Here is a 13,754-nt window from a genome sequence, read left to right on the forward strand (position 1 = left end):
ATGAGACCCTGTATTATATTGCATTGCATTGTATTGTATTGTATTGTATTGTATTGTATTGTATTGTATTGTATTGTATTGTATTGTATTGTATTATATTAATTAAAGACCCGGTCTTATATTGTAGTAAAATAAGACCAGGTCTTATATTAATTTTTGCTCCAAAAGATGCATTAGAGCTGATGGTCCGGCTAGCTCTTATTTTCGGGGAAGCAGAGTAAATGGGATGAATTAGGGCAGTTCAGCTGTCAACATGGACATTTTGGCATCCTCTTAAACTAATTTTCAGTTCTGGGAACAGCTGATTGTTAGCAGCACCTGCTTTCTTCATGGCACCGTAAGTAACATTTTGTTTTCAAATTTGGTTCTTTGATTATGGGCCTTGTGAGTCAGGAAAAGGGAAGATCTTTCCTTCAGCTTTATTTTGGGAACTCTGAGACTAAAGCCTAGATGATATGTTGATTTCAAGAGCTTTAATGAGAAAGTTGTTGATTATGCCCATGTAACACAAAGTATCTGGGTCTGTATGCCATGTGTTCTGTAATTATTATGATTAGAATGAAGGATTTTAATTTTGGGTTGGAACTAAGAAAGAAAAATTCCATTAGTACAAATTCTCCAATAATATTGTAATCATTCATCATGTGATATCTCATACAGATTTTCAAAGTGACTTCTAGAAACTGTTCTCACTGTGATGCTAAGCGGAACTCAAACTGCTTCATTATATAGCTGAACAAGGTTTAACATGCCATCTGCCCCATGCCTAACAATCAGGATAAATGATCAGACAACCGGATTCCAAAGCACTTTGGACATTATAGCTCCCTGAGGCAAAGCTCACTCTGAAAACTCCATGGCACATGCTTGTGCCAGATGAGAGTATGAGTTCCTCACCTCCTCCCTCAGCATTCTGGGTTGGAGAGGACTGCATATAGGGTGTCAATAATGTGACTATGGAGAGAGAAACTAACAGGCATCATGGTTTGCTTCCTGTGTTACTAAAGCAGACAGACACATTGTAAAGACTGGGAATTCCAGCTTTATTTACAATTGGCTCAGAAGGTAGATCCACTTAAGTACAGAACTGGGGACTGCCTTGTATTTTTATTTTATATGATAAGACACCAGTGCTAAATAAAAAAGTGTCCAATTTAGTCAGCAGGAGAAAGTAGACAGACTTGCATGATGATTTAAAAAAATCTCTAGGCTGTTGTTTCCTCACAGCAAGTGTGTATATTGGGGTGGGGAGTGGTTGGGCAGAGTGAGTAGAAGGGGAAAAACTTCACAAAGATGCTTTTAATGAAGAGACGGGTGAGGATATCTTAGCTGAACTAATTTAGGTGAACATCTTGGGTACGGATTTGCTATGCAAAGATATCAGCTTCCAAGAGCCCAGAAATAGACGAGTAAATCATAGTAACTAAAAGTTGTGAGGAGTCATTTCTATGTGACGGTGACTCTTTGATGTTATTTCTCTTTCCTTTTTCTTTTGATTTTTCTTTCTTTGCTATTTACTTTGGCAGTGCAAGCTGTGTGGAGAGCTGCATTTAGAAGTAAAGCTTGATGTATTGTACCATAATTTAAATGAAAGCTGAATAAGGGCTCCCTTATATTTGTTCACAGGCTTAATCCAAATTCTTCCTTTACTTCAATAAATATCACTGTGTTGCAAGCAAATGAAAATGTGTTTGCCATTTCTAAAGGCTAATGAGACCTATTTGTGGGTTGCAGGAGTTGGTTTTGACAGAGAGGCTAGTATACGCTGCTCTCTTGTTCATTCACAATCCGTACTGCAGCGCAGACGAAAACTGAGGAGGAGGAAAACCATCTCGGGTATCCCCAGAAGAGTCCAACAAGAAATAGGTGCAGTATAAAACTGTTAATGGTTAATATTCTGTCAGGTGCTGATTTTAAGGAGATAAAACAGAAGCAGACCTTTAACCAGCTTCCTTAAAAATAGTCAGTGCTGTACCTTGTAGAGGTTTTGAAATGGTGTATATTTGTTTTGTTTTCAGCGAGCCAGGTGGTAGGACTTTTAAAATCTCTGTTCTTGACTATGAAGTTTTAACCTTATGGATTTAGGCATATACGTTCAGGTTTTATTGCTGAAATGCAATATTTTGCTATTTTTAAAGTTTTATTAAGATAGAAATTATGAATAAAAAGTAACAAGATTCACTGAAAGATTCTTTTAGAAAAGTATACCTTTATTTGAAGAGAGATATACTTTTATGACAATAATTTTACAAGGAAAATTTCAAGCATACTCAATTAAATATTGAATATTGATAATAGGATACCCTTGGTAACATTTTTTTCTATTTTTTTGTTCACTGTGTTTAGCATATCTTTTCCTAAAATTATTATTATGGTACCATCTCTTGTATATAAGATTTTTACTTCTTATAATGAATTCTAAGGTTTTTATTTTGTTATGTTTATATCACAAAGTAAAAATGAATAGTGGCCAAGAAGATAAAATGGACTTTCATTTAAAAAAATAGTAGCCACTTATTGGGGAAAAGTAATTTGATATTGAAGAGAGAGAGAGAATTCACAAAAGATTTAAAAGCATATCTTCTCTTAGTGTGTGTATATATATATACACATGTTATATACATACACACACACACACACACAGATATATATATATATATATATATATATATATATATATATATATGTATATATTCTGGAGGTGCTAAAAAATGTACACATTTTAAGAGATGTTATCTACGTATTACTTTTCAAAGTTGAATTATGGTAGCATTGTGTAGTATGACAGTAGCTCAAAAGATGGCGTTAATCAAATGAATGCTAGCGTCATTCATTGTATTACAATTTTAATACAGATTTTTCCTTTCTTAAAATGTGTATGCATTTTTTTGGAACTGTGTGTGTGTGTGTGTAGAGAGAGAGACAGAGACAGACAGAGGCAGAGAAAGAAATTTTCCAAAGCATTTTAACTTTCTCCTAATTTTATATGCCGATTTTTTTTTCTATAAGAAAAAGCTCCACCATGCTAGCACCTAGATTTGTGGATGTCTCTCAGAATGTCTGGTAGTATGGTGTGGTATAAAATATCTCATTATGTTTTCCATGTGCCCCAGATTCTGATGAATCACCCGTGGCCAGGGAAAGGAATGTGATTGTGCACACAAATCCAGACCCTTCCAACACTGTCAATAGGAGGTCTGGAACCAGGGACTCGGAGTGCCAAACTGAGGACATTCTGATTGCTGCTCCATCCAGAAGGAGAATCAGAGCTCAAAGGGGTCAAAGCATTGCAGCTTCCCTTTCTCATTCTGCTGGCAATATCTCTGCATTGGCAGACAAAGGTGACGCCATGTTTACAACTGCAGTGAGCACCCGAACAAGATCTCGGAGCCTTCCCCGGGAGGGCAATAGAGGCGGAGACACTGAGTCCAAAGTTGGTACTAAACCCTCAGCATATGAAGAGGGGGAGCCTTTTGTCAGTGACCGAGAAAGATCCCCTAACAATTGCAGCGAGGCCCCCAGCAGCCCAAGTGTACAGGAACACCAGCCTGCTTTGGGCCTGGCCTGTTCTCAACATCTTCACAGCCCCCAGCACAAGTTAAGTGAGAGAGGGAGGTCACGTCTGTCCCGAATGGCTGCTGACTCTGGCAGCTGTGACATCTCCTCCAATTCAGACACCTTTGGGAGCCCCATCCATTGCATCTCCACAGCTGGCGTCCTCCTCAGCGGTCACATGGACCAGAAAGATGACCACCAGTCATCCAGTGGCAACTGGAGTGGGAGCAGTTCCACATGTCCCTCACAGACCTCAGAGACAATCCCTCCTGCAGCTTCTCCTCCCCTCACTGGCTCTTCGCACTGTGACTCAGAGTTGTCACTAAACACGGCCCCTCATGCTAATGAGGACGCCAGTGTCTTCGTGACAGAGCAGTACAATGACCACCTGGATAAAGTGAGAGGCCACCGAGCGAACTCCTTTACCTCCACTGTGGCAGATCTTCTGGATGACCCCAATAATAGCAACACAAGTGATAGCGAGTGGAATTACCTCCACCACCATCATGATGCCTCCTGCCGCCAGGATTTTAGTCCTGAGCGCCCCAAGGCAGACAGCTTGGGCTGCCCAAGCTTCACAAGCATGGCCACTTATGACAGCTTTCTGGAAAAGTCTCCATCAGACAAAGCAGACACGAGCTCTCACTTTTCAGTGGACACGGAAGGATACTACACCTCCATGCACTTTGACTGTGGTCTCAAAGGTAGTAAGAATTATGTCTGTCACTATGCAGCCTTGGGCCCAGAGAATGGCCAGGGCATTGGAGTTCCGCCTGCTCTTCCGGACTGTGCCTGGCAGGACTACTTAGACCATAGGAGGCAGGGGAGACCAAGCATCTCTTTCAGGAAACCAAAGGCAAAGCCAACCCCACCTAAAAGGAGCTCATCATTGAGGAAGTCCGATGGAAATGCAGACATTTCTGAGAAGAAAGAACCAAAGACAAGCAGTAGCCAGCTCCTGCCTCACAGTTCCAGGGAAATGAAGCTGCCGCTTGATTTCTCCAACACGCCTTCTCGAATGGAAAATACCAGTCTTCCCACCAAGCAGGAACCTTCTTGGATCAACCAGAGTGAACATGGTACTAAGGAACCTCAGTTAGATACTTCAGATATTCCACCATTCAAAGATGAAGGTGCTGAATCAACTCACTATGCAGACCTCTGGCTTCTAAATGACTTGAAAGCAAATGATCCTTATAGATCTTTATCTAATTCAAGCACTGCTACGGGTACCACCGTTATCGAATGCATCAAATCTCCAGAGAGCTCTGAATCCCAAACGTCCCAGTCAGAATCAAGAGCCACCACCCCATCCCTTCCTTCTGTTGACAATGACTTTAAACTGGCTTCACCAGAAAAGCTGGCTGGCCTGGCATCTCCATCAAGTGGCTACTCAAGCCAGTCTGAAACGCCAACATCCTCCTTCCCTACAGCTTTCTTTTCTGGTCCACTGTCTCCTGGAGGTAGCAAAAGAAAACCGAAAGTCCCAGAAAGGAAATCCTCACTACAGCAACCCTCTTTAAAAGATGGAGCTCTAGCACTGAGTAAAGATCTTGAACTTCCAATTATACCTCCTACCCACCTTGACCTAAGTGCTCTTCATGTCTTGAATAAACCATTCCACCACCGTCACCCGCTGCATGTTTTTAGTCATAATAAGCAGAACACAGTAGGAGAAACACTGAGGTCGAATCCTCCACCGTCCCTTGCAATTACACCAACAGTCTTGAAATCTGTTAACCTTAGGTCCATCAGTAAGTCTGAAGAAGTTAAGCAAAAAGAAGGCAACAATCCCGAACTCCCCTACTTAGAGCAAAGCACTCTCACAATGGCTGCCCTGTCTCCAGGTAAGATTAGGCCACATATGGCTAAGAAATCAATAGCACGTCAGTACTCCACTGAGGACACCATACTGTCCTTTTTAGACTCCTCTGCAGTTGATACGGGACCAGATAAACTACAGTTAGAAAAAAAACGTCCTTTTGATGTGAAGATTCATTGTGATCCTGAAACAGTAACCTCAGCTGGTAGCAATCTTCCAGATTCAAGTGTCACAAAAGACCAAATACATGCGGAGAGTGAGCCTATTCCAGAAAGCACACCAAGTAAAACTGGTGACTTTCCCACAGAAGGATTTCAGAGGGTGTCTGCTACCCGCCCAAATGATTTGGATGGTAAAACACTACACTATGGAGCTGGTTTAGATGGTGCCCTAGCACAGGTCCAGAAGTCATCCTCTGCAGATCGTGAAGAAGTTGTACACCCTGAATCTGCCGATGTGCTCACCTCTCAGTCAAACTCACAAACTAGAGCCGCAGACATAAGCAATCAACTTAAGCATCAACTCGGGATGAGCCGCCACCATGACAAAGTGCCTGGGACTATCAGCTGCGAAACAGAGCTATCAACTGTAAATTCATGTCCTGAGAAATGTTCCGAGCAGGAAAATACTGCTTCAAGTATTTCAGCCAAAAGTGCCTCTGATAACAGCGGAGCAGAGGAGACCCAAGGAAGTGTGGATGAGGTTTCATTGAAAGGTCAGTTTGTCACAATGGAAAGGGGTCTCATGGCACTTCTTGAAATTTGTCTTTCTTACTTCCCCATAACACGGTGCGGCCCTGGGTGTTGGGTTCCCTCCACTATCTCTTTTCACTTATTAAAACAACTGAGGTTAAAAAAAACCAAAAACTTTTGCTATTGAGGGACTAAACGGTGACAGATATAGCTCCTCGTTTTAAGCATGGTGGTAAGAGAACTGTTGTTTATTTATTCCCTGAGTCAGTGACGCCCAGCAGTATGCCAGGTAACTTCCTCCTAAAGATGCTTTTGTTCTTAATTTAAGAATTGTCACTGAGTGACGACTCTATGATTTCACCGCTTAGTGAAGACTCTCAGACTGAAGTGGAAGGTGTGTTTGTGTCTCCAAACAAACCTCGAACAACTGAGGATTTATTTGCAGTCATTCACAGGTGAGGCAACAATACCAAAGGTTTTGCTTCTTATGGTGCTTCTCATGAAAAGCAAATGTGGGAAAGCCTTGTGGCTTGTAATACATTCAGCAAAAAGTTAAAAGCAAGCAAAGAGAGATTATTTTTCCAAATCAAATTGATAGACTTGTATTGAAGTTGGGAAATCTGAGTCTTTATGTATAGTTAGATAGACCTGAAGAGAGAGACTTTCATAAGAAATGCTGAAAGATGGTGTTTTTTTCCCTAAGAAAGACATTCTGGAACAAGTCTTGATTTGAAAACAATTTGTGGTTAAGTCATTTAGAGTGAAAGCTCAAAAACTCTCGTGCAAGCTCTGACTTTTAAATAATTTCTTGAACCTAAAAACATATGCTGAGAGCTGTCATCCTACACTAGCAGAGATAAATGTAAGTTGATTCACTAAACAGAGCCCCAAAGTTGAGACAAGACAGTGTATGAAAACCTGCCCATTTCATAGCTCAGAACAATTAATCACTACTTCTTTTTACCTCTCTTCCTAAAACTTAAATTTCATTAATAACACCAGCCTTTTCTCAAGTGAATGCTCCATAGCCCACAAATAGGGGGTGTCCTCTGGGCTGCTTTTCCATGACAGGGCCAGTCCATGCTGCCCATTCACATTCTCTCATCTGCCTCCTGCATCCTTGGGGTCCATGTCCGTATTTGCAAGAATACTCCTTGCAACCTGTGACAGATGAACAGAGCACGAACCAGCCCTTGGAAACCAAATCCATATCAGACTGAGCTGTCCAATCAAGATGTGCCTACCCCTTTGATCATTATGACTGTCTTCTTCTCCTAGGCCTTGGTGACCTACGTGGGACTCCCAAGGCATAAAACTTGGGGACTGTCTTTTCTATCTCGTGACGTTATACTTTTTGAAGCAAGTTCTTTGCCGGCAGCTTACCATTGTTGTCCCTAGAATTCTACTTTTTAAGGGAATTTGTGTTTTCTCTTGATGCGGTTCTCTCATAATGAAGAAGCATTGCTCTTCAACAACGTTTTTACAAGAGGCCATCAGAAATGGCTTCTGTGTGTACCCTGGCGGGCACACTTCTCCATTCACAGAGTGAAGAATCATAAGTTTACTTTTCTTTGCCCCTGTGTGTAGTGTAAGCCCCGATTATATTCCTCTCACCCCACTTTATCTTCAAGCTTAGGACAAGTTACTAAAATGCTATGTTAGTTAAAGAGTCAAGTTTTTACCCCCAAAGAACAATGGAATAGTGGACAGAACTTAAGTAGTGGAGTCAGAAAGACCTAGAATTGAATCCTAATGCTGCCACTTCCTATCCAGTCTGGAGTCAGTTAAAACCGCTCTACCTACTCCCTTACTGGAAATGCAGATGCCTGTTGTTCACATATTCAGTTGTGATGATAAAATAACATTTTCACGACTGGACTATGGGAGTATGGGAGATGCTTAAAGCAAATGTTAGCTTGCAACTCCTACCCTATTGGAGTGCTGGACACTGGCATACACAAGATAACAACCACAAAGGATTCAGTGAACCCAAGTCAGACTGGTCTCCAATTGCAAGCTGACATTTTCTCTACCCTGTCATTTTTAGGTTGGTGAGAGAGCATGTTGCCAATACTTATCAGTGAACTGAATCAGGCTGCACATTCACTGAATTGACGCCAGTTTACTTTTAATCAAGAGAAATAATATGATGGGTGCCTAGGTTTGGTAGCTTTACTGAATTTCGTAATCTTAGATTTGCATTTGTGTAGGAGCTATCTGTCTGTCTATCTATCTTATCTATCTATCTATCTCTCTCTCTCTCTATCATCTGCAGCACCGTGACAAGAATGATTTTGTTCTCTTGAGCACTTACAGTATATAGAGCTTTAAGAGCTCCAGAGGTAGTATAGGATTTCAGCTCCTCACAGAAAGTTGGCTTGCTGATTAATACACTCTTGACGTCCCTAGGCAGCTATGGACAATGGTATTTGCAGCTCAAAATGGATTGACTTATTTAAAAAGTCATGTAAGAAATTTTTTATGTGGAGGAATTTAAAAAGCAGACAGAACAGCATCATGCACACCCCCCCCACACACACACACGTCCATCACCCAAGCCTGTCAACCGTCAACCCCTGCATGGCTAATCCTGTCCCCTCCACACCTCCATCTGCTTTGCTCTTCTGGCATTGATTGGAAGCCAAGCCCAGACATCAGAGCGTTTTATCTGTATCGCAGAGACAGATTAATAAGAGAAAGGTACAGTCTTTCACCGCCTACACTCTAACTGGGAGTCAGATAGCAGTAATTTCTTATACTAAAACATCCCAATAAGTCCTCCTGTAGAACCTTTAGCCTCCACATTAGTCATTATTTGAAATGGTAATTTCCAGAACCTAATTTACGTCCACTGGTTATTGGAGAAGGAATGTATCTCACTCCTCATTGCCATAGCCCTAATGCTTCCATGCGATCAGACAGGGTGCACCAAAATGCTCTTGAAGATGATGTATGAATGTGACTTAATGCTTTTAGCTTCATTAAAATGTATCTGGACTGAGATTCCTTTTTTTCTGAAAAGGTCCAAGAGAAAAGTACTTGGAAGAAAAGATTCTGGGGACATGTCTGTTCGAAGCAAATCGAGAGCTTCTCTTGGCAGCAGCAGCAGCAGCAGCGCTGGTTCTGTCACTTCACCCAACAGTGTGACCACCCCAAATAGCCACAGGTCTCCTGGCCTTATCTATCGAAATGCCAAAAAGTCCAATACATCGAATGAAGAGTTTAAGCTGTTACTCCTCAAGAAAGGCAGTCGCTCGGATTCCAGTTACCGCATGTCTGCTACTGAGATCCTGAAGAGTCCCATCTTGCCCAAATCTCCTGGGGAGCTCACCGCTGAGTCCCCCCAGAGCACCCATGAGGCCCATCAGGGGTCACCTGGGGCAGAAGCATTGTCCCCCCTCTCTCCATGCTCCCCGCGAGTTAATGCGGAAGGGTTTTCCTCAAAGAACTTTGCCACCTCAGCATCGGCAAGGGTTGGACGTTCTCGGGCGCCCCCTGCAGCCAGCAGCAGCCGCTACAGTGTCCGGTGCAGGCTGTACAACGCACCCATGCAGGCGATCTCTGAGGGTGAGACTGAAAATTCTGATGGGAGCCCACACGACGATCGATCCTCCCAGAGCTCTACATAGGTGGCTTGTGCCAGGCTGGCTGCCAAAGGCCAAAAGCCTTAGTCACGTGAAGATGGAGGAACAGAACAGAAGACTAGGGAGAAGTCAGAACATCACGGGGTACCATCACATACTACCAATAAATTCCTAAATATGTGCTGGGGAGACGAAAGGTGGTTTGGTCTTTCCTGATTATTTTCCATGTTTTTAGGTAGCTGCACTGTCTTTCACATTTTTCTTTAGCTTAGTTTGATTTATCCAATCTCATTCCTTTTGATAAAATAGAATTCGAAAATGTCTGCTTTTCATGAAACCTAGAGAAAAGTTTTCCCAGAGCTGCCTAATCAGAAAACAAAACCCTCACTGTCATAATTCTTAAGAAGATGAAATTACTCTGGAGGTTTGGTATTTTTTTACATTAAAATGAACTAAAGCAAAATTTAGAAGAAAGGACTACACACATGTAAATACCATATTTTTGATAAAAATGTGTAAATAGATTTATCAATGATGAGTGGACATGTGGCCAATTATTTACCACACACCAACTGTTTATAGAACACAACAGATAAAATGTAATAATTGTATTCTGTGAATACCATTTTCATATCGAATACCATATTTAAATGTCCACCAATATGATTTCTGAGTGATAAACCACAAATAAGAATTTTAAACTGGTAAAATAAAGGAAATCTTGAGGTCATATACTGAAATGTGATTAATTTAAAATAATGAATTCAGACCTAACCATTTTTGTGACAAATTGCAGCACCAAACAAGCGAATAACAGTAATCACGTGGCTATAGTTTGCCATGTGCTAATTTGAACAGAATGAAAAGCATGCTTTTGATTTTTTTCGTAATCAATACGAGAAATCATCATTCTCGACACAAAGCCCTGAACAACAGCATTGACAGTGTCCTTTGAACTTTAATTTTTCAACGGATTGCTTTAAAGAAAAGGAGTAGGGAAAAGAGTAGTTAATTTTAGGTTATGTTGTATATTGGGCTACTAGGGACGTAAATGGTCATAATCTAATGACTATAATCTTTAAACTCCTTCAGCAGTCTAGCAATTAGCTCCAGGTTTTTTAACTAACAAAAAGAAAACATAAGCATGCCACAGAGCTGTTGATTCATCAGTAAATACCTGCAGTGAGTTTTCTGAAGCTTTCTCTCTGTGCCGATGAGATTCATGCTACCTAAAAATGAACAGAAATGACACTGTGAACAATGTAGTTTTAAAAGTTGGGAAATAGGTATGTGTATATGCATTATTTATATTCACTGTTAAACTGGGAATGGGGAACAGCTCTGGTTCACAAATGCTACATACAACTGAGTTTTTGTCTGATTTTACTATATCTGCTTGATGGCAAAAGGGGAAGGGTGGTGGGTGGGAAAGGAAATGTCAGGGCAAGTGCGCTGATAAAATGAAGGCAGGGAAACAAGCTGAATTACTTGAAATTACTTGAATTTTCTTGTCTTAAAACTGAAAAAAAAGTGTAGTTACAAGTTGAAATCTTCAAATAGTTTTTACACTTCTGATTTTAACATGAACTGATGCTAATATTTGAAATGATATGTCAGAAATATAAGCAGTTATGTATTTAGAATATGTTTTGAATGGGAGAAGGTAGAAAGTAGAGAGAACTAAGAAGGGATATGGCCTATAAAAGAACAGACTGAGATTAGAATGATAGAACATAACAGAGTTACCAAGAAATTGATATGCAGCTAGCTTTAAGCTTATGCAAGTGGTATTTGGAAAAGTAGGATGTGTGAAAGGAGGTTTGTGGTTTTGTTTAATTCATGCAATATGAAGGAGAAAGCCTGGTCTAAGAAGATGCTGTCTTTCAACAGAAACACTTTCTAAGATGTTACAGATTGAGAATTAGAGAATCTGATTGCTGTTTGGTTTCTTGTTTGTCTGGGAAGAAAAAAACATGTCTGGATTCTACTACTTGTTTTCACTATCAAATTGTTTCTTAATTTCTTGTCATCCTTGTATGTAAAATGGGTGCTGGGGGTGGCGGGGTAGAGGAGGAAGAATGTGTGTGTGTGTGTGTGTGTGTGTGTGTGTGTGTGCGCGCGCGCGCGCACGCGTGCACGAACACTTGTGCTGGGATAGATAAGCTACCTGGTAAAGGGTACATTTGAATATTTACAAGGTGTTATACTTTTTATTAAAAGAAAAATGTTTGGGGGTTTTAAAAAATGGACCATCATTTCTTATTGGAACCCTTAGTTAAGAAAACCAGCATGGTTTGACACCACATGAGAACATGAATATCTTTTTCTCATGCTTTGAAAAGTACACTTGGCGAAATTTTAAAAATAAAGTTTTTAGACAAATGCTTAAGAAACAGTCATTTCCAGTCACAATAGGTGATCTTTTGTAATTTTCATAAAAGCAGTTCGTTTGCAGTATGGCTTTTGTGTAGTTAGGGGTTTTTTAAGCATAAAGAAAGGTATGTGGGCTTTAAAAGTGATTCTGAATCTTGAAAACACATTAATTGGCTTTAATAAATATGTCACCTTTTCATTATTGACATTAAGTAATGGTACCATATATATTGACTTGAATTGTGAGGCAATAAAATACTTTCTGTATGTAATGGTCACGGAACTAACCCTTATAATATAGTTTTACTTATTTTGTTTACTCTAAAAATCTATAGCAGAGTTTCTCTATTTTATATTTCATAGATTTAAAAAAACCCAAATAAAGATGGATTTTAAATTCACTGTGGAAGAGTATTGAGTAACAAACTGAGTTTAAAAAAAGCAAGAAATTCCTTAGTAATTTGGAATATTCTCCATGGCTTTATTACATAGCATAAGAACAAGATTTAGAGTACTATCTTCACCATCACTGCTGTCTTGAAGCAGGGTGCACACATTAGGTATTAGAAAAAAACATCAATCCAAACTTTTCTTCTGTTGTTTGCACTGATGCTAATTTTTTGTTCTTTTATGTTTCTACATGTCTGTGTTGTGTGGGGGAAGCTTTTTCCTTACTTTTCTATTTTTTATTATTTTTTATTTTTTTGGCTAAGTAGAGGACATGGACTAGTTATAGCAAACAAAACACACTGTTTGCTCTTGCCAAAGGTCAGTGAGTGAGTACATTTGCTGCAGTGGTAGCTGATTAAAGAACTAGATCATGACAAAGATTTAAAACTATGAAGAAGGTTACAGTGTAACTATTTTGGTACTAGAACCAGTTCATGCTGGCCGAAAAGACAATGGTTTGTGGACTTGCATCCATTTTGTATTTTTGTAATATCTGTAAATATGAACTTTTTAAATTGCAAAAATGGTTTCTTTTGTAAGATGTTTTCAACGTTTACATTCAATTCAAGCCTTTGTATATTTTAGAGCTGTGCAACACTTTAAGTCTTGTATTTATTTTTAGTAAAAATGGTGACAGTTTCATTGTGAACCCCTCAAAAAAATGTACCAGAAAAGTTTGATTACCTAGAAGTGTGTATAGAAACTGCAAATAAACGTGACTGCAATTAAACAACTGGTTTCTCTCTTCACTGTTATATAATTGCATTATTGGGGTTTCAAAAACGCAAGTTTTTTATAGGAAACTGGACATAAAGGAGGGGAACTATTATAGCAAAAGTATGAGCCAAGTAATAAAAATGGTAACGAATATTGTCTCTACAATGGGCTCTAATCTAGTTTTGTGTTTGAGAGGAGAAAGAACCCAAATCCAATGTCCTGTATACTTTCCTTGTAGCTCCTCTCTGGGCCAGGAAAAGATTTTTGCCTTTACATTGAAATACTCACCTTTGCTTCTGATAAGTACTCAGACTGTGCCTCCTTCCCAAAATGGACAGCCTTGATATATGTAAGACAAGATGCTACTAAATAATATCGTGTACTCTTTATTATAATACATAGCAAATTAATGTGCCAGATACTGTTCGTATCAAGTGCTTTGCTTACTCTAACTCCCCACGTTGTGCCCATTTTACGGATAGGGAAACTGAAGCACAGAGACGCTATTTGACTTGCCCAAAGCCATAGGGCAACTGAGTGTTGGGGCTGGGGTTCAAACCC

At 39.9% G+C, this 13,754-nt stretch overlaps 1 protein-coding gene across 6 annotated transcripts in view; it reads left to right on the forward strand.

The window, feature by feature from the left end:
* Positions 1-13,210, forward strand: part of NHS (NHS actin remodeling regulator) — a 441,226-nt gene extending 428,016 nt beyond the window's left edge. For all 6 annotated transcript variants that reach the window (XM_088795276.1, XM_074323429.2, XM_074323430.2 and 3 more), the window contains 4 exons: positions 1,735-1,866; positions 3,114-6,092; positions 6,398-6,524; positions 9,092-13,210. In XM_088795276.1, coding sequence (XP_088651402.1) covers positions 1,735-1,866; positions 3,114-6,092; positions 6,398-6,524; positions 9,092-9,698 — 3,845 coding nt within the window. In that variant the 3' untranslated portion in view covers positions 9,699-13,210. The remainder of the gene's footprint in view (positions 1-1,734; positions 1,867-3,113; positions 6,093-6,397; positions 6,525-9,091) is intronic.
* Positions 13,211-13,754: the final 544 nt, after the last annotated feature.

Source organism: Rhinolophus sinicus, chromosome 18 (genome assembly GCF_057876585.1).
Source record: "Rhinolophus sinicus isolate RSI-liver-muscle chromosome 18, RSI-T2T, whole genome shotgun sequence".
Lineage (NCBI taxonomy): Eukaryota > Metazoa > Chordata > Mammalia > Chiroptera > Rhinolophidae > Rhinolophus > Rhinolophus sinicus.